General features: G+C 39.3%; 1 protein-coding gene across 1 annotated transcript in view; it reads left to right on the top strand.

The window, feature by feature from the left end:
• LOC150078961 (uncharacterized) overlaps positions 1-14,626 on the top strand; it is a 66,210-nt gene extending 51,584 nt beyond the window's left edge. The window contains exons 10-20 of the mRNA XM_090382903.1: positions 2,871-3,137; positions 3,952-4,566; positions 4,726-4,989; positions 5,426-5,686; positions 5,799-5,971; positions 6,539-6,699; positions 6,863-7,029; positions 7,826-7,904; positions 9,845-9,998; positions 13,194-14,283; positions 14,343-14,626. Of these exons, the coding sequence (XP_090239029.1) occupies positions 2,871-3,137; positions 3,952-4,566; positions 4,726-4,989; positions 5,426-5,686; positions 5,799-5,971; positions 6,539-6,699; positions 6,863-7,029; positions 7,826-7,904; positions 9,845-9,998; positions 13,194-14,283; positions 14,343-14,626 (3,515 nt within the window). The remainder of the gene's footprint in view (positions 1-2,870; positions 3,138-3,951; positions 4,567-4,725; positions 4,990-5,425; positions 5,687-5,798; positions 5,972-6,538; positions 6,700-6,862; positions 7,030-7,825; positions 7,905-9,844; positions 9,999-13,193; positions 14,284-14,342) is intronic.
• Positions 14,627-22,248: the final 7,622 nt, after the last annotated feature.

The following is a 22,248-nucleotide window of genomic DNA, read 5'->3' as shown; positions in this document are numbered from 1 at the left end:
TGATCCTGCAATGCTTCTTTAACCAGTGCCTCCATTAATTTCCCTGTAACAGAAGTTAAACTAACAGGTCTGTAATTACCTGTGTCTCCCTTTGATCCATCTTTGTGGATTGCGGTCACATTTGCACATCTCCAGTTCATGGATACCACCCCTGAGTCCAAGGAAGCTCTCATAATTACGGTTAAGAGTTTGCTTACTTCTTTTGCTGCCTCCTTTAATATAACTGGATAGATCCTTTCACCCGAGGTGCCTTTCTTATGTTTATCTTCAACAATTTCTCCTCCACTTTCCTCTCAGTTATTACAAAATCGTCTAGCTCACTGCCACAGTTTAGTTCACCTCTGGCATTCCCTTCCCTGAATAACTCCTCGTGTGCGAATGTAGATGCAAAATACTCATTTAGTTTGTTAGCTACTCGAGCAAGATCATCAACAATTGAACCATTAATATCAAGTGGACCAATCTGATTCATCCCCTTCCTTTTAGAGTTTAGTTAATTAAAGAACTCTTTTCTGTTTTTCTTAGCATCCATTGCTAAAGATTTCTCGTAAGCCGCCGTCGTCTGCCTAACCTTTGTGACTTGATTACAGACAAGCTTATATCTGTCATAGGCTTCTGTGTCACCTGATAATTTATATGCATCCCATACATTTTTCTTCTCTGCCATGAGCCTCATTAATTCATCTGACATCTATATAGGCCTGAACCTTGAACAGTATTTCTTAGTTGGAATGAAAAGCCTAGTAGCCTCCAAAATTAAGTCACTGAAGGTTTCCCATTTAGAATTCAACTTTGGTAACATCATCAGTTGATCCCATTGTACAGAATTTAAAAACTGTCTGAGACCCCTGTAGTCACCTTTGCAAAAGCAAAAGCCTTTCACTTTAGCCGTGATGGTAGTCACATCTTTAAGTAATTCCCATATGAGTACATTGTGATCACTGTCACCCACTGCTGATAATCATATAAAAAATATTACTCCCTCTGGTTGCCTCTCGAACATGCTGCTGTAGAAAACAGTCATCCAACAAATCCAAAAAATCTTGCTAGTGTGTGAGTGACCAACTCAAAAATTCCTGTCAATATCTGTAAAGTTAAAATCCCACATTTATAAGACATTCTGATTTACTGGCCCACTCTATTTCTCTGCACAATTGCTCATACAGGGTGTCTCAAAAATATTGGTACAAACGTTTAGGGGAGGTAGGTAACATCTAAAGGAATGCAAATCGCATAGGGACCCATAACCGGAAATGTCACCGTAAGTCAGTAGACGGCGCTGTTCATCAGTTCGCGAGAAGGAAAATTTCTAGTTTACTCATTCAATCAGTAGTCGCCGCACGAAGAGAATGCATCGATATACGAACTGTGAGCTGGCAGACATGCACCTAGTGTATGGATTAGCAGAGGACAGTGGACGAGCCGCTCATCGGAGAACGCTTCCCAGAGGCCAGCAGTTAACAACGGAAGGCTTATGATGTATAAGACATGGTGTCTGTCGTGCACATCTCTTTCTCTCTCTTGAATTATAAATGTGCGTTTTGATGCCCTCAGAATATCCGGAGAGCGACTGAGGACTACTGAAACTGATTTTATTCTAGAATCTCTTAAAGAGTTGTAGATGTCTTGGCTGTATCGATAATGTTACGATTGGAATTTCTACTTAGCTAATGGATTCCATTGTGAACGCTATCATCTGCATTACATTGTGCATTTGTAAGGAGACTCGATTTCAGCTGGGTATGTAGGTAGATGGGACAGCCATCAACTTGGTGTGTTTTATCCTTTAGTGCAGGCCGCAGTTACTATAGGAAATATTTGCCCTTTTTTTCAGACGTACTTTGCAGAGATCTCTTCACTCTTTTAATTACTTCATGCAGATGAATCATTCAAATGAATCTGACTTTCGATTAAGCATGTCAGAGAAGCCCTTAGCCGCGTTGGGTCATCGTGTCTCCAAGTGAGACACCCTCAGCCTAGAATTTCACTGGCTGCTGGTGAAGCCAGCATGCGATTTTCATCCCATGGCCCAAGTGAAAACGACGATCTTTGAGTACTTTCTTCAAAAGGCCGATGATATGGTAATCTTAAGGCGAAATTTCTGCAGGCTGTCTGTTGCAAATATTACCACCTCTACCCCTAGTACTGATACCTCAACCCAGCAAACATTTTCCGATGACGAAGTCTTCTGCAACATGATGTGGACACTGCTGAGCTATATGATGAGCTTGCGTTGATGCATGGCACTGTAATACCAGCTCGTGTATCTGATGAACAGTGCTTCATTGGTCTTGAGTGCTCGACCCAGACATTGCCAATCCGGGACAGATTTCTCCCTCTGAACTTCTGACACCAATGGAAGATCGTGGCACGTTTCGAACAGTAGATCCCTTATTTCCGTAGATATTCACAATTTCTTTAACCGATTCATTTAAATATTGCGCTATACTTACACAAATCCAGAGGGCGTTGTTATTTTTCTAGCCGTCCTATGCGTCTCCAGACTGCTTCTCCGAGAACTATTCTTTTACTACAATGGAAAGACTAAATCAAAGTTGTCTTTAAATTTATAGAAAAAAATTAATCACATCCAATGAGCTTTTCGTGGGTACCTAATTAAGGCCAAGTTCTTTAAAACAGTCTGAAGTCCAGGATTGTTACATGCTCGTTGCATAATAGCCACATTGAATTGAAAGTTGTACTTTTATTCTAGTCATAGTTTTATTTTAAATATCGCGCTTCAGTTTTTATTAATGTAAAATCAGGTTTACCTCGAAAGAGATACAAATAAGCATTCACTATCTTATAAGCTCAAAGTCAGGTCTTCTTATATTAGGGATTCTTTAAAATCCTCGTCTCCTTTCTTGCAGCGTATTTGGGATGCTCGAAGATGTGGGCGATCGAACGCTATCCTAATCTTGAATTGAAGGGTGTAGAACCACGGAATGTTCACCGAAGAGTCACAAGAACAGAATGCGCACTTCGCTGTTTCGAAGAAAGAAAATATGCGTGCCGTTCTGCCAACTACTACGTGTATAATCAGGAGTGTTACCTATTTGATGTAGAAAGGACAACTCCCACTACTCGGCTGGACAGCAAAATAGCCACCGAATACCTGGAAAATCAATGTAATGTGGGTAGGTGTGGTAGTATTTCATTTTAATATTCTTATATTACATTGTTTACATTTCGTCATCATCCAAATCTTAATACGTTCTAGGTGCACATGCTGCTGTGATAATCCAGATCATTCCTTCGGGACTACCAACTTTCAGTAACTCACCACGTCCTTCCTTTTTTTTTGTCACGTGACAGTACAATTATATAATACAAATACAGTACATGGCAGTACAATTATATTACAAATTTCTTGGTGCTTTATCGTATGCTTTTTGAAGATGAACAATCCTTGTTCTTATTATGTTCCCCATGACTTTTTTGTATGTCTTTGTACAAATGTTTCCTCTAGAGTTTCAAATTGCTGTTTTTCAAGTCTACTGTCAACAGGTATCTGATGCCACTTGCATCGGATTTTATGGAAGGACCTAAGCTCATTGCCTCGATCCATCTACTTTATTTCGTTCATCTGTTTACTTCTCGGGTGAACTCAGCATTTTCATATCTATTCCTTGATACGCGTATCGCGAAGATAGTTCATTTTTTCCAAATCCGGGGGGGGATGTCCGGATAATTTTGGCATATATTATATATCGGTACAATTAATTTAAAGCAGTCTTTTGGAACTTCTCTTTAGTAAAAATGACCACTTTATAATGCTTGACACCATTTTCTCTATCTCGCTCCCACACAAAAATAACCCTTCAAAAAATAAATGAAATAAAACACATAATACGAACAAATATAAAGCATAAATATCTGATTGATTTGTGTGTTATAATTTGGAATAAATACAGATTGAATGATGCGAAACCCGTTTTCTGTTTCTTTTAGATACCGCAGGATGTGCCTACACGCCAGTGCAGAAAGACCGCTACATGGTTTACACAACGGTAGCCATACCAGGCGTTTTCTCTACCACCCAGTGCGAACAACTGTGCACAAGGGAGCAGCAATTCAACTGTCGTTCTTACACCTTCAGCGAAGGGAATTTCAATCGCCTTTGTCTTCTGAGTTCCGAAAGTGAGCAGACGGGTCAGCAAGCGGCCATCCAATACCGAGCGAAAGCTTCTTACGTTGGCAAACATTGCCGAGGACAGACAGTTACAATACCAACCCCGAGTATCCCAACTCCTATCCCCCCAACACGACCACCAACACCTCCACCCCCAAAGTATTGCTCTTTCGATGCGTACACCTACGAAAAACTCGTCGGCTACGACATGCGCTTTGTAACAAATAGGGAGAGAATTCCTACCAGAACCACAGTAGGGATTGTGGAGGAGTGTCAGGCCTACTGCAGACTGCGGGACAGCTGCAAAGCGTTTATTATCCAAATTACCAGACATCAGCAGAATTGTTTCTCGTTGGATGTAGCAGCTGGTAATAATCCAACCGCTTTATTTCCGAGCGAAGACACGATCTATTATGAGAAAGTATGCCTAAGAGGTAAGCAAGGGGAAGTTTGACAATTTACATTGGAAATCTGGTTATAGTTCAGTTTTATCTAAATACAAAATAAAGTGTGTAGTCTTTCTGGCTTTATATTATTAAATTACCATTACTGCCTTCTGATGATTATACTATTTTCTTTTTTTATTATTATAGAAAGACCGTGTGGCAAACTATGGTCTTTTGAAAGGGTGAGAGAGTACGAGTTCCTGGGCACAGCAGACCAGGAGATTCGTGGTGTCGTCTCACGTTCTGATTGTGAGGATCTCTGTTTGCAAACTCATCCGCCTTGCAGGTCAGCTACTTATTATTCCGCTGGTTTAAGCTGCCGTCTTTCTTCTGAGAGTCGACGAAGCCGTCAGAACTTATTTCGAAGAGCAATTGGGGATGCAGACTATCTAGAAAACCAATGCGCAGCAGGTAATTACTTTTATACGATATCAGGACGTGGTACTTTGAATCCAGAATATACAACGTTATCGGAGAAATATATAATTACTTTAAGCTGTCTTTTTATTGATAAAGGTTGAAGATGGTGTTTTGATGAGTAATAATTATTATTTATTCAATGATAATTAGGTGTTCCATCTAATTTTAATAAAAAGTTTACTTTGTTTAAACATCGTCACTATTATAAAGGTGACCTAACAAATGGGAGAATGTAGAGTAATATTTTGGATTGGGATAAAGATTCTCACCTCATTAATAGTCCTTGGTTTTATCGGAAGAAAAACACGAAAAATAGCTAAAATATGAAGTTTTTTTTATTATTATAGAATCCAATTAGATTAAAGAAAATTTCAAAATGGCGGATGATGGGGTTCTGTAATGTATCTTTGTACTTTATATTTCATAGAACCCTCTGCTTGCCAGTACAGTGATTTCTTGGATCGCTTCTTTCCTTATATCGACCGTATGTTTCGTGCATTCAGTCTTCAGGATTGTCAACGCCAATGCGATTCGGAGCGCAGTTTCAACTGCCGTTCGCTCAACTTTGAACTGTCAACACACGATTGCGCTCTGAGTAGCGATGATACAATTAGCTCCATCAAAAGATCTCAGGACCTTGTTCCGCTTCAAAATTCCGTGTACAGCGAAAAGGGAAGCTGCGAGCAAGGTAAGTTTTCATCGAGGCAGTCCTTTCTGCATTATAAAACTATCATAAATTTCGTGGCTTTCCATTGGATCAGTAATTATTATTGATATTAATATTTTCCGTTCACGTGCAGTTCAGGTGCAGTGCAACCAACAGGATATGCTTCTCACCATCAGTTTCGGCTCTCCGTTCAGTGGGCGTGTGTACGCCAAAGGAAACGCTATTCAATGTTACGTCACAGGAACCGGACAGACATCTCTACAGTTCGCGGTGTCTTTGGGTAGCCGATGCGGAACGCGTCAAGAGGTTTGTGGAATTTGCCATTCTACATTCTGTCTTAACCAATGCTCGAAATGGAAAAATTTCGCGAACCGAAACGCTTGTTAATAAAATCTTATTTATAATAATGAAATATGAATGCCAGTTCCGGTTTGCTCTGTTCCATTCTGAGCCTTGCCTATACGGATTTGTTTGTTTCCATTAACATCGAAATATAATAATTTTAAAATCTTATATTGAATTAGCGTACTCAGTGCACAAAAGGTAAATCAATCTTGAACGGTTTTCTGTTTTTATCATGCGCATTTTTACATTGGCTTGTAATCAGGGGCAGATTTATATATCCGGCCGCCCTTAGGAATGCTATCTCCCTTCCGCCCCCCTCTTTCTTTCATATGTGGAAATGTTATAAATACTTGAGTACTGCACTTATTGGTCAATCCACCCTGGTTTTAGACTAATTCATATTTTGTATTGTAGTAATGTTCAACGTACTCGGATTATTCCTTTTGGGTATGTTATGGCCAAATAAAATAATGTGGTTGAGCCACCAAAAGAAAGCGCAATAGTTTACGAGAAAATAATTTCTTCCAGGGAGCAGGTCGGTATACGAATGAGGTAGTCGTACAGCAACACCCTGTGATCGTCACAGAAAGCGACAAGGTCATCAAAGTGGTGTGTTCGTTCGGTGCCGAAGACAGAACCGTCACTTTAAACGCACCTTATCCAGGAGCATCACCGGGTTATGAAGTGACGTAAGTAGCGGTAGTAACCTTTATTTTACAGTCCCCTTAGGCAATATAAGAGAAAATGGCGTTACGCATAAATCACGTTCGTGTTAAGACGATTTTTTCTTTATGCCATTAGTATTAAAGTTTTTTTTTATAGCTTGTGTTTTCGATTCTCTCAATTTTCTAGGACACGTTTCCAACCGACGGTAACCGCAATCGTCACCAATACAGCACCGCCACCCAACGTAGTGATGAGGGTATTGGATAGATCAGGACGGGATGCCTCTGTGGTGGGTCTTGGAGATGACCTGATCCTGCGTATAGAATTACGGGACCATGGTATGGCTATCATTCGTTCATTTATTCTAACCGAAAGTTAAATTCATAAGCGGTTTCGAATGAAGATGTCTACATTTTGAACTGTAATATTTATATACACTCATGTGCAAAAGTTATGGAAATTGTATTTTTAGAAGTATCTTACGTATCATTACTTTGGCGATTTCTTTATAATTTTTTGGAGGATTATGATATTCTTTCACGATAAACGTATGATTATCGTGAAAGGATGACACAATATTCTGTCTATACAAGGATTAACAGGGACGTGATCACCCTTTACTACTAAACAATTCTGAGGCCGAGTCTAGTTCTTACAACAAAGTCATTCGGGAGGTCAATAGGCGATAAAGCCTATTGCTCCCGGAGAGCAGATTTTAGCTCATAAAGGATTCTTAGAGAAATGTTCTTGGACTCCTGTTTTGTACCCCCCCCCCTCCCCACCCTCCAAAACATTCCAGGCATGTTCCGTTGGGTCAGATCTCTGGGGATCTCGCAGCAGTTACATTTTTAAGATATTTTCGATGTTCAAAATTCATCAACCCTATGGGGAGTGCGTTATTATCCATAAAGAAGAATTTAAGATAAACTGCAACCCGGAGAAGCCTGGCAGTGGACTTTAAGATTGCACAAAGTGTTTGTTTTTCCAGTTTTATGCTACCTTTTATCTCAAACACTGGAAAAGTGTTAACTTTTGCACATGGGTGTACGTTAAAGATTTACAATTTTTTTTATATTGTATTTTATTATGGTTATTATTTGACATATTATTATCATTATATATATGCGTTTGCTTTTTCTATAATTTCAGCTAATTTTGCTCTGTTTGCGCGTAATCTTTATGCTCGAAGTTCTAAGGGTGAGTCGCTGTTCCTGATTGACAGTGCTGGGTGAGTTAATTTTTCTGGAAATATACTTTCTTGTCCTAATGAATTATAATATACTGCACTATACTGCGTATATATATATATATATATATATATATATATATATACGAGGTTTCCCCATATATGACCAGACAAATTCTTTAAAAAAGAAATCGTGTGGTCCCTTTCAAAGTACTCTCCACACATTCGACACGCATACCAGGGCCTTTATCCTCTCGGGATTAATGGAAATTAAATTGTGAAAGTCCTATCTCAGTAGTAGTTTAAATTTTTCTGAATATTTTCATTTGATTTAAACGGAGGTTCTTTCAGGGAGTGTTTCACTCCCTGAAAGAGGGAAACACTCCCTGAAAGAGCCCCATATTCCATTTTTGGAATAGGAAAAGTCAAATGGGGCAAGATCGGAGGTAATTTTTCTATACAATAATTTTATTCATTTACTTTTTCCAAAATTGCCTTGAAAGAGTTGCGGGAAATGCAAAGGTTGTATTGGAAATCCACGGTTCTGGTCTGACCTTGTTCCATGTGATTTTTCGTGTTCCTGAAACTAAAAAAATTTTTGAAGAGATATTTATTGTCTTGAAGCAGCAGAGTCACCTTTTAAAATATTTCCCAGCAGTTTTCCTTGAATAGCAAACAAACAAACAAACAATCTTTCATATTTATTTCTTCAAGAAATCGTCTGTTAATGGCCGGTCTTTCATCGGTTAGAGGCGTAACTTCATGAATCATGGCGCGTTATCCTATAGACAAAAAATATATCTGCATAGGGCCCCGATCTGAGGGAGAACGGGGGGACCAAAATCACTGTTTCAAAAACTCATTGCTATTTTTCACTAATATTTTTAAGCGATTTTTATCGGAACTTTCAACCCGAAAAGGTCAGTGAACTTGAAGATTAATTTGAAAATTGTTTTTTTCTTTTTTTTTTCTTAAATGGTTTTACCGATTTTGATGAAATTTTATATTTAGTTCTTATGTCATGTATTTTGTTTGTTTTGTTGTTAGAATAAAATGAAATTGAAAATGTTCTTTATTAGTTTTTTTCTTTAGATGGGACCCTCAAATTCCATTTTGCCTTGGGCCCCATGAAGGTATAAAGCGCCACTGCTTGCAGGGCCGTTTTTAAACATTTTTCAGTTTATTTAGAGATATGTGTTTTTTATTTTTTTATTATCCATCTATGGATTTTGTTAATTCTTCCACCCTGAGTTTGATTCGCGCTGCTCTACTGTGTATGAAACTGCATACGAGAATCGATGAATAAAAGTATTATGCATTGCCAATAGATGGCAGCACTTTCCAATATATTTTGTTGAACCGTGTCAAAAATACTGGTTGCATTTTGCCTCTATTCTAGTGTTTCTCAACCTGCTGTTCGTGGTTAATGTCAGAAATTTGCTATCAATATTCAAAAACTGAAAAAATTAGAGCATAGAAAGAATATTGCTTAGTGTAGGGGTCCGTGAGCACATCTTCATACTAAAAACGGTCCCCGAAAAGTTTTTAAAGTTAAATGGAGGGGAGGGGGGTTCGTTATGTCACTGTTGTTTGAGAATCGCTTCTGTATGGAATGTTTTAGTATTAGCCCAGGGCAGCGGCCATAATGAGGAAATGCGGAAAAATCTTAGAGCGGTCTCAATTCCTCATAATTTAAGGATCTCTGCGCCCTTTTTCACTGATCCAAAGGGACACTCACGGATTTATTTTATTTTTGGAAGGAGGAGCATTTCTTTCGAACCTAATTTTTTTTTTAATTATAATATACTGCACTATACTGCGAAATAATTTCGCCGTCTAAGAGAGACCTTATTAACGCTCTCACCTGTCTTTCTAACATTTTTTCGTGAAAAATTAACACCACTTCATTAATGCTCTTGCATTAACTTTACAAGCAATAAACGTTGTTTTGTGTGTTTTTTTTTTTTTTTTTCATTTTTAAGATGTCCGACGGATATCACAATATTTCCCGCACTTTTGGTGGATCCACGTGACCGCAGATCGCTGTTCGCTAACTTCAAGGCATTTCGTTTTCCTTCCACTGGGCTCGTGAACTTTGAGGTACAGATCCGGTTCTGTATAGAAAGGTGCGAACCGGTAAGTGCAAAACATTACATTATTTCAGACCACCCCTGATAAAATTTAGAAATTGATTTTACCAGATAGGCTTGCCAATGTGTGAAATGGCAATTTTAGAACCGAGGCGAGAAACGTAATAAAATTTAATGCCCACCCCGTAAAATCAAAATCATAGAAAATAAAGAATAATAAAATTAATTAATTAATAAACCGTTGTCGATATACTTAGTTCTAAAATTTATAATTGGATTGTCTTCTCGCAATTTTTCTGACTTGGAAATTTTCATTGAAATGCTTTTGCACAATTTTCATGCGACTTCAAGCAATTAAATTTACATTTATTTTATTCTTTGTACGCTGTCAAGTTTAAAGTAAAACCGATAATAGCAGATGGTTGGCAAGCCTAACTGATAATGAACGAAATTAAATGTACGCAATAACATCAATTAATTTTATTAGATAGTTCAACCAACTGATAAAAGTTAATTATATCGCAGTATATGATTTTTTATTTCAGTAAATATCTAATGACACCTATTCCATAATGAGTAGAAAAATTAATTATAAGTACAAGGTATTTTTGAAGTTCGCAAAACCCATGCAATTGCATATATCTTCGATTATACTTGCGGGAGCAACGTATAATTTAGTTGATTTGTAGACCTGTTGTATGGGGTTGTAATGAGTTATAGGAGATGATGGAATCGCTTCCCATTCTGTCATAAAAACTATCCAATCCGAAATATATTTTCGCATGAGTACGATATGAGCTGCCATCTAGACTTAAGTTTCCGAACTACACGTTAACCAAATTATGAGTTGTTCCCGCAAGTATAATTGAAGATAAGATACGATGGAGATAAGATAAGATAAGAATCTATGTATAAATACATAGGTTCTTCGCTGATTCTGGATGATTAAGGCAGTTATCAGTCTGGAAATATTGCAGAAATAAACAAGTGAATCTTCCTGGGAGTATGGAATAAATACCTTCTGAAGTTTCTTCATCAGGAAAGTGGTATCTTTGGAGATAGTAGTTTTAAAACTTGGATTTTTGATACCAGAATTTATGCAGATTACCTCTTATGATCCAAATATACCACCAATTATCTCATTTGCATCTCTGAATGTGCTCCGTATCTTTTCTTATCTAAGCCACGGTTTGTTAAAATCATTATCTTAATGCTTGCTTTTAGGCTTGGCACGTTATTATATGGATGTCACACTTCAATGCTTCAGAGTTTATACTGGGGTTATACCGAGTTTATAATTGCCTTCATGGGAGCACTGTTGGTGTAGTCATGGTCCTCCCCATACCTGGTGGAAAAGATCTGAATTCGAATCCCGTCGATGACGTGAGGAATTTTTATGGGTCTTTTTTCACAACGTGGCTGAGTTAGTTGGTCTCAGGCGAGGGTAGTTGGTTTTCGCCGGAAACTAGGGTTTTACGTCCAGCAAACAGCAAATAGACCTCAGAACACACGCAATTTACACACATATATGATGCAATATGGACTAAATTGCTGATGCGCCTAAAACTCTACAGCAGCGGGATATCCGGCAATGTAGTCGCACTCCTCAAAAGTCTGCTATCTAGGCGAATGCTCCACTTTACATGTAATAAAAGTACAGTCTGTAAAAGCGCAGATGCAGGCATCCCACAAAGTGGTTCCCTCTCTGCCCTGCCTGCTATTCGCTGCAATATTATTATTACTATTATTATCAATTTATTTCTCTGTTGAGGAGACAACTTGAGCCAATCCATAAGTGGCATATTCGTGCCGTTTATGGATCAAGTTCCAGCGTTCTTATCATATGCTAATGATATTTTACCCCAGGGGTTCACATCTGGTGAGTATGGGTTTGGCGCACACCTAGGGTCCTGAGCTAGATATCACCACCCTTCTCTTTCTTGGTGATTTACTTTTACTTACTCTCTCTCAGGGGTAATTCAGAAAATTTTTTTTGGCTGGTGCAGTAAAAGCCTCAGGCTTCCTTGCACTATATGGCTAAATATAATAACAATAATACAGTATTGTGTGTTATTTGCCATACCAACTCCAGGTCGTTGATCCCCAAACAAGACAAGCCGCCTCAGCTGTAAAAAACTACGTTATTACATTCTGTGAGTATGCCAATTTTTTTTTTCCTGTCAGTTAATCCAAAGAAGTCAAGCTATCTAATCGTTTCTCTCAAAGTCTGATGACGTCCGCTGATGATACCTTATTACTTTCAGAATTAGCAGGAAAGGTTACGCTTCCAGTGGGAGCCACTGGAAGTGTAGATCTTAGGAGTAATCCTTGATGCGAACCTCACATATAAACAACAAATCCAAGCTCAGTACTCCATAGCCTTGCGAACCTTCTGAGCAATGAAAATAGATCTGTGCAAAACTCACAATAAACAAACAATCAGGAAATACCTCGAAACGTACTTCTCTAGAGTGCTCTCCTATGCCGTGGAAATTTGGTCTGCCTCAAGAAACTATGGGATCTCGAATTCTGGGTGCTGAAGTGGGCCAACTTGTGGTCTCACCAGATCTACACGACATCCAAAGCTGCATTATGCTCCAACCTGCAATACACATCCACAGAGCCCATGTGGGGAAAATAAAGGTATTCTTTCATCTGTTTTCATCTAAGCATGATCATATGAACATCTGGAACACGGATGGTTGGCGTTTGCCAGGAAAACACCTTCGCAGTTACTCCCTTTTTGTGTTCAAGGCTCCAGAGGTTACCAAGTTTCAAGAGACACTTCCCAAATGTGACTCGATATGATTTATCAATTCACCTATGGTGCATCGATAAATCATATCGAGATGACATCTTGGGCTATCTTACTGTATGTAAAGGACAGGTGTGCGAGTGCCGGTCCTAGTATGCTGATGTCATTTTATGCTATGCTTAATTTGTAGTCTTGCGTGTTTTAATTACAATGAATTTTATATTCTCATATTTTGCTTCTAATGGTCGTTTTGTAGTTGAACTTTGTATTTCTGTGCTTGGTCACATGCATAGTTAACGTTTTTGTAAGAGTCCTCTGGTTATCTGTGCATGGAATCACAAATGTATACCATTTAACGTATTAAAGAATATTATTATTATATAGTAAGTACAATATAATTAAATAAGACATATTGAATATCGATTTTACGAAATAATTCATCTAAAACTAAACACATTTAATGCTTTCCTTTTTTCTTTCTTGCAGGTATTTTGTGCTAATAACATTGAGTCGTACGGAAGACGCAAAAGGGATATCGGGACCCCTCAATTTTATTCCGCTAATGGTACGTGGTCCGCTATTGCTCTTAATGGCAGCAAGAATACTGCTGCAGCTTCAACTAGGGATAAGGACTCCATTTTAGTTCCTCAAACGGCATTCGTTCGAGAAGCAATCCCTCACAGGTATCCAGATGAGATGGTTCCTCCAGTGTCATCCGTTTCCGGTGCGCTAAATGGACAAAGACAGGATACAAAGCCACCCCCCCTCTCCAGGCCTTTGACCATCGTTAAAGTAATTGATTCCCGCAACCAGACAAACGGAAAATTGTTTTCCCAAAACGTCTCATTTATTTCCGCTCATTCTGGATCGGCAGATCAGAGAGCGGCACCGCCTGTCCACTTATACTTATCTTCACCCCGCCCAGAGAGCTATGAAAGAAATCACACTCGACCAAATCACAACCATCAGATTTATGGCCATCAAAATGACTTTGCCAACCTTCATAACACGAGCAGTGGTCACGGCCAACAGAACAACCATCACGGCTCACTAAATATGGCCGAATATCCGGGATACTTAAGCCATCGCGAGGATATTGGTCCGAACCCAGTTCTTAGTGATAAAACAGTTCGGAAAGGCGGCAATTTTGACTTCAGCCATCCGAACGAATCTTTTGTTCCATCTGAGACCGGTATTGGCAGGTCCATACCAAACCCACAGGACGAAGGTGAAATCAACAGTCGATCCATGCGAAAACCACCGGATGGAGGCCAAACCATGGAGAACAGTAAGCACATGCCACACCCACCTGGAGATGAAAATCCGAAATCGTCTTCATCAAGCGGAGAAATTGTTAACAAGCCTGGCAACCTGTTATTGTCCACTGAAGGAGCTGCGAAGGCTCATACGAGCACACCGGAACTTGTAGTCACGAATGATAGGCCTGTCCCAGTAGAAGTGCCCCTGTCGTTAGCCATCATGGTCGGAGATGACTCTGGGACGGAACTTGAATGGGATAAAGACTCCCAAGACCTTGATGACGAGAGTACAGGTAAGAAATTAGTCCTTGAAATGTGTCATATCGTAAATTGCATTGTGAAAGTGGGCTCGTCTCATTCTCTGTTTTGGTTTCAGATCTGATCGAAAAGAATTCCAACATGATATGCACATCTATTCCAACAATAATCGCCACCGCCATCACGCTCTCTGTGCTTCACGTGGGGGTGATCGTAGGAGCGTACTTCTGCTACAGATGGCACCGGAAGAATAAAAGAAAAAAAGAATTCAAAACCAGCATGACATTTCCAGAACCTTCCAGTTCATCAAGCAGTAGAGACAACAGCAGCAGGGAGATATATTACGGAGGTCCGGAGGTGACATTTAAGAATGTGTACGGATCGTACGAATCGCCTCCGTAAATCTAACGAACATTTTTGTGTAAAGTTTTCAGTGTAAACTGTCTTGTTGAGAAAAACGTCTTTTTTTTTTTTTTACTTAAATGTCATCATGACTACAATTACTGTTATTTGAAACTGTGTCCAGTGTTTCAGAGAAACATTTAAATACCCAAATACGCTCGCGCATGCGTAGAAACAAAAACATATATACAAAAATGTCAGTCATTTTAAACCATCTCCGCGAACGACTGTGATAAAAAAAAAAAAAAAAAAAATTTCAAAGTATTGTTGCACGAGGTGAAGTGTGCCACGGGATCACTGACGTCATCAATTCATTGTGACCATAAATGAAATTATTTGTTTTTAATAAAAAATACAACAGTGGCTGGCTGTGTTGAGTTTCCCGAAGACACTACGGTTAGAACACATTTTTTGGAAGCTTTTTGATAACTGCTTTATTAAAAAGAAAAAAAAAAAAAAAAAAAACTTTGCGTTTTATCAGAGGCACAAAAAATGGCATACTTTTTCTCCGCAAAAAGCGATAAGGGGTTCCTATTCGGAAATTCTTAACATTTTAAAATAAATATTCAAATTTATACAAAAGTTGCAGCGTTCCAAACCAGTCCAAGTGTAAAGAAAGTTTGTTAGCTGGAGGCGTCACATAGATTCGATTTTAAAAGTCAATTGAGGAGACTCGGCAAGATGTCTTTAGACATGCGTAAGTAATCTTGTTATAACATCCTCAAGTTAGACTACGAATAGAAAAGTGTGCTGTCCAGATGAAATAGACTCCAGTGGCATCGTATTGGAACCACCAGAGGAAATCTGTGGTAAAAAATACCTCCGAGCTTCGACTGTTTTCGCCCGCTCAACTATTCCAATGTTATAATATTCAGGAAATATATTTTGCGTCGCTGTTGGAGATATTACCGCGAAGCAAACGATTTTATATGTTAGGAATAATCTTTAGCGTAGTTCTACCAGATCTACCAATGTGTTTTCCCACCATTGTCTTTATTACAATGAAAGAATTTTTAAGTTGCGTTTTTTTGGGGGGGGAAATGCAGTTTTTAATTCTTAGAACAGCGTGTACAACGCCCTCTGGCGATCTTGTTCCGAATGGCGCATAGGGAAACTTTCTTCTGTTTTTCTTGTAGAAGATGACGTCACGAGAGACGCGCTAAACCGATTAGGCAGGTGCTTGGATTGTTTTCGTCTAACACTTCTGCCGAAATCGATGAGACACGAAAAAACAGAGAGGCAAACCAACGAAAAGCTTGATAAGAAGAGGAAATAAGATTAAAGAAAGGGATAGGAAAGAAAGCTGGCAAGAAGTCAGTCACAAGGAAACGAATTCAGTTAGCTAGATCCGAAGCCGGTAGGGGAGAGCAGGATTTGTGTGAGAGCAGAGTACCCTAATGTTATTGTCAACAGACGTGTAAGAGTTTTTTTTTTTTTTAATTTCTTTAGTACTCTCTAGAGTTTGCAGCACAAATGATCAATGAACACCTAATGTTTCTTAATAATTATAGTGCACTATTCTCAAGAAAACCGCCAACCAGTTTAGTATAATATAAATCAAAAATCGTGATTGTAGTCTATTCTTGGGGTATTATTCCATCACTGGTAAACCGTTATTCCTTTTCAGCAACAACTTTTTTGTAATTAAAAACCTATTTTTTTACGTCAATATTTATCATATAAGAAGGTATAAAATGCATATATACTGCTCAATCAAAACATAACCACCTTCGTGTTCTAGCAATCGGCCATTCTCCCCGCTTGGTGGTACATTTGTCGCGGTGAGAACCTGTAAAGGTGATACGGCAGGTTCGTGGAATGCGGCGATATGAAGTATCGTGTTGATCGACGCGTGCAAGGGCCGTGATCTGACGAACTTTGGAAAAAGGCATGTTTGTAGGGTACCAGTTGAAGGGTGGCTTTATTACGGAAATGCGAATCTTGTGGGGTGCTGCAGTTAAGGTTTTCCAAGAGTGGACGATACAGTAGACAAGCAGCAGTCGCCCACACCTCATAAATGGTCGCGGTGAATGTAGGTTAACCCGCTTTGTGCGAGCCGATAGACAGAAAATGGTGAAACGGATAACCAGTACCACTAACAATGTTTCATGAACCACGGCTTACAGCCACTCATTGTCAACCGCTCCTGAAGTTTACGTCTGAATGGTGTCATTGGACCATTGACGACTGGAAAAAGTTTGCTTTTTTCGATGAATCACATTTCCTGCTATGCCGTGTGGACGGTAGATGGAGGGTATGGCGACAAACTGCGGAATGAATCACTCCGATGCCCTGGCCCAATAGAAAGAGGCAGGTGGCGAGTGTGTTTTGGTATATTGGGGGATGTTTTCCTAGGAATCTCTCGAAGTCCTCATACTCAGACTCTGAATGTTAAAAACTGCTAAACCACGATAACTCCAGTAGGATAATGCTCCCTGCCACGTTGCCGGTATTATTCAAGAGTGGTTCGCCGTACACGAAAGTGACAACCTTGGACGCAGGATAAGAATCCCATAGAACATCTCAGGAGTTACGTGGATCGGCAGGCACGGCGTTTGAATCCTCCACCACGGATTATCTGGATCTACAGGACTCAATCCTGGCGACATGGTACAGCATACCTCCTGTAGCTTTCCGAAGCTTCATAGAATTCAGACTCGCTGTGGGGTGGCGGTAGTGGTGGCAAGAAGATATGCCCACTATTAGGTAGGTGGCCATAATGTTTTGACTGGACAGTGTATATAGTACTGAAACTGATTATACTGTTACCTTTACAAATTACATCCTTATATGAAATAATGTTTTAACCTGTTCTGAAAAAAACAGATTGATTCAGTAACGGTAAGCCTGTTTGAAGTCTTAACTTGTATTATTTCTATAGCAACTCTCCATCAACAGATTCTGCTGAATACTCTACCTTAACACCAATGACTCAGTTGTTGAGAGGGGAGGATTGGTGTTTTAAGTGTATGAAGCTAAAACAGCTGTCAACCCAAAGTTATTTAAATCCCAGCCTTAATAAAAACGAACTATCTTTGCAGTTTTGACATCTTTTCGAAGCGATGGTGTTTACGGATAAATCAATCCTATTTGAGATTACTTTGATTGATTACGCTCTCAGACCTTTCGTTTTTCGTGAGTGCTTCGAAGTTCAAGCAGTTCGAAAAGGGATGATTGTTTTTTCTTTTTTCTTCCCCTTCTCCGTCCCCTCACCGTGTGAAAGTACAGAAACTTTCTCCACTACCAAAGACATCTTGACAAAGTGCACACCGTTGAAGTGAAGGAGCCGAGCTCACGGAAGCAATCACAAAAGGCACGCGAAGCAAATGTGGAGAAAAGTCTTCCCTTAAATCGTGTGGTTGCTGTTTTGTTGGCTGGAAATGTGTTGTTAGTCAAATCGTTTCCTCTTCTGATGCATCTAAAATCAGATTTAAATATCTTTCTCACAGTTCCTCTTTTTCTTTTCTTTCATCAAATATTCACCCGAAAGTGGCAGCACAATTTCCAACAGAGAACTGGAAACTCGGCATAGCCAAGAGCAACAGCGAAGAATACTTTTTGAATTTTTTTTTTTAACTTTTTAAGAATTGTTTCAAATAATTTGAAATTACGCATTTGGTAATGTTTGTTTAAAATAGTACAGATATCAGACGACAGATGGCAGCTCAGGTTACACATTTCGATTAATGGAAAATATTCACACGCGGGTTGTTAGGAATACGATAATTAAAGCGAGGCTAATTCAACGCATTAATTATTTTTACTGGCATTACGTATGGTAACAATTTCAAATGGGAGTTACTAATACTTTTATGACACGATTTCTGCTAAACGAGAGGATGACAAATGCAAGTGCTGATAGTTAATTCTGCGGTAATGGAAATGACGCGAAAGCTCCAGTTCATTAAAATATTAATCGGTAACTACATCTGAAATACATTGCGATTGTAAATCAGAATAAAATACATTATACTTATTCACATAAATACGTCACATTTTTAATGTTACCAGGAAAAATATTCGCAGACAAAACTAAGATCACAGAACAGTGGTTCTGGAAATGCTTGAAACAGTGGAAGGACCACTGAACTTATTCTACGATTAATTTTTCTAAATGTATTTTTTATTTTATTTATTTATTTTTTCTAAATGTATTTTTTCCTCATCGCATTCTTAAAAACGGAAGTTCAATTACTTTTTTACAATAAAAAAGTAATTAATTAAATAAAATTAACTGTACAGGTCACTAAGACCAATTATCGTTCTCTAAGGTGTTCTATCAATTTCGAGAACCCGAGAAAGTAAGATTTCTCCTAAAAAGCAAATCGTACGAAGAGGACGAAAATTTTATTAGTTCAAGTCGCGCGCTGATATTTTAAAATTTAAAGCCAATATTTTAATTCCTTAATACGTACTTGGTAAGTTCAATAAAAATCGATACGAGGTGTGAAGGACCTGAGTTTAAATCTCGTCAATGATGCGAAGAATTTTTATGGACTTTTTTTTTTTTTTTCACAATAGCTAAGTTAGTCCGTCTCAGGCGAGTGTAGTATGGTTTTCCCTCCCGGAATGTTGGGTTTTTTGTCCAGCAAATAGCAATTCGCCCGAAATTTAAAGACGACATATATTTACACTTATTCACATTAGCGCAATATGACCTAAGTTGCTGATGCGCCTAACACAAAATTTAAAAAAAAAAAAAAAAAAAACACCCACTCAGCTGATTGGAGTAGCGTTCATAACTCAATATAATAGGCAACGCCGCTGATTGCAGTTTGTGAAGTTTGGCTTATGAGTCACCGCTCTCTCATGAAAATCCTGGCTATGGAGCTCTGGACATAGTTCGTACAGATTCCAAACCTTTGTTGGCGCTTTTGAACTCTGTTGATTATTTTGCAGAGTTGTTTCACGAAATTGTCGTACTACACTTCCTAACACCCTTTGGTCACATGGAGTGAGCCTCTGTGGTCTTCCTGTGTATGTTGCTGGACTGTGGTGAGGTAAGGTATTTTAGTGTCTAACGGCTCCTGGGATTTCTCCCAACTCCGCGGGTGTACATTGTATCGGGGCCAGAGATTTGAAGTGTGTGGTGATCATGTGCTGTATATTGTGTTGTGCCCTTTGTTCCTCCGGTCTATTAGCCGCCGAGCCCCTAGTGGGACCCGACGTTACCACACCGTGCCACGGGAAGGCTGACCGGGTGTACCACTGATGCTAGAATACTCTGGCGGGTCCTGCCACCCACTTTCCTGGGATTTCAGTGGCTAGGACCAGATTTGAGAATGAGATGATCGCTGTTTCTTGAGCAACAGTTGTAATTTTAACAGAGCGTAGGGTTGTTCACTGATAACTTGTTCTAGGGTCAAATAGGTCGGGCAATAATTTTAATGTATTTATATTTAGACCTGTGGGGCATATATATATATTAAAAAAAAAAAACCGTTGTTCAAGAGAAAAGTAAGGGAGGAAGGCAGAAGACTGGAGGGAAGGAAACAGAAGAAGGGGGCAGACAGGGAAGGTGGCCCCTGATGACAGCGTGGCATGCCCAGTGCCTCACCAGAGAGAAGAGTGGGGTAGACAAAAAAAAAAAAAAAAAAAAACCACCTCCCCACAAAAAAAAAAAAAAAAATCATTGTGTAAGAGAAAAATAGGGGGGGGGGGCATAAAAGGACGGTAGGAAACAGAAGAAAGAAGCCAAAGAGAGAGAGAGAGAGAGAGAGAGAGAGAGAGAGAGAGATACCCTGCAAGTGTAGGGTAGGTACAGCTAGCACGGCCAGTCAGTTGGAGCCGACACTTGGTGGAAATCCAGCAGTGTGAGTGCTGCTATGGTGGATGGGTTATGTTCAGAAAGGTCTAGTCCAGGTGTCGTCATTGGGACTCCATTTGGTGAGTCTGTGTCGCATCCAGACTGAAGGCTGGTCTTGTAGTCCATGATAACGAATAGTGGGGTGGTCAAAACCGAGAGTCCAAGATATGATGGTCAAGTCCAGGGATCGATTGTAGGTCTCTTCTTGATGAGATGTGTCACGTCTGGTCGGGAGAAGTTGGTCCAGTAATCAATGATGAGGAATTTGTCAAGGTATGTGTGGACCCTGTCTTTGATTGCACTGCTAGTATTGTCCCAACCAAGTGGGGAGACCAGATGACTACTTGAGATGTGAGGGAGCAAGTTGGGTTCTGTACTCCGGATGGTTTGTTGGTCAAGTCTTGTGTAAGTTGGTCCAAGGCATTAGCATCCATGTCTCAATGATGCGCAGCAACAGTTGTCAGTCATGGTTGTTATGACCTATCGATTCGGATGCTAAGGTGGTGGTAGCGCTTTCTGCCTGGTAAATAGGTCCATTGCAAATTGAGTCAAGGCTCTGTAAGTTTCTTCATTCTGTAGGGTGAGGTGTTCTTGATTTTGGTAGTTGAAGCGTAGTCTCCCTATTAGAATCCTCCTGAAGTCCTCGTAGATTTCACAGCTGTGGGCAAGATCTGATCCTCTCCACAGTGGCAGCTGGGTGAGTCTGAAATTCTGAAGTCATGTAGTTTTTTCTGGAAGGAGCCATGTCCAGTGAGGAGGTAGGTAGCATAGAGTCCCGGTAAAAACCAGACAGGTGTGAGGGGGGTAGGAGGCTGGACTGTGGTAATACCATTAAGCTTACATTTCATGGTAACATCGCCGACAATCGAATTTTGATGGTGTAGGTTTTTTTGCAATTGGCGAATCGACAAGCCAGTTACTTGATATTCGACAATAACACTCCTGTGGAAATAAATTATCTCGCCTGTATGTGCCGTGACGAGAAAAACTAATTTGTATGCTTTCCTTATATATTTATCACCAAAGGGAAATCACAGCAAAAATATTGAAATTTTGTGGATAAAGTGCAAATCCGCTGTTAGGAAATGAATTCGCTGTTTTTATGAAATATTGCTGTAGTTTCATATTTCATTTTATATATATTCCTTTCCAAAAATCTTTTGGGAAAATCGCATAATCTTTAAGAGATATATGCGATCTTGTTTAAAAAGCTGTGTCACTGAAATTGAGAAAAAGATTGAAGACAGTTGAGTAGAGTCCACTTAACGTAAAATCACATAGGGCTCGGGGGGGGGGGTTATTATTTCTCGCAGAGTGTCATGAATTGATATTAACTAAGCTTTGTTGGCCTCTTGTGGAGAATAGGTAATGATAAAGATTTAAGTTAGTTGATATTAAAGAAATCAGGACAGAGATTCGCACAGTTCTCACTTTCAAACAGTTATTAATTGGCCCGCCTCACTTTCGAACAGTTAGTTTCCAATTTCAATGTGGAACGGCACGTTCTTCTTTAGCATAATACAAATATATTTCACTTTCAAAGTAATTGGAGCATAAGTGTTACACTTCGCAACAGTTCCATTATAAAACCGAATTGAAAATGCTTCTTTTTTAAACAGTTCCTAAGTGAACATAGAACAGTTACTAATTGAAACAGTTCCTGGAAGAGTTACTAATTGGAACTATTTCACTTTCGAATAGTTCATAAATGGAACTGCTCCTAAATCGAACAGATTTTAATTGACGCTGTACCGTTTTCGAAATTTTATCAATTGTAACCGTACCATTTTCGAACACTTAAGAATCGTCCGAAAAA

The sequence above is a fragment of the Mastigoproctus giganteus genome, chromosome 10 (assembly GCF_048544385.1).
Source record: "Mastigoproctus giganteus isolate SK-2022 chromosome 10, ASM4854438v1, whole genome shotgun sequence".
Classification (NCBI taxonomy): Eukaryota; Metazoa; Arthropoda; class Arachnida; order Uropygi; family Thelyphonidae; genus Mastigoproctus; species Mastigoproctus giganteus.
The sequence above is the reverse complement of the archived record's forward strand: the minus strand, read 5'-3'. Positions and strand labels throughout refer to the sequence as shown.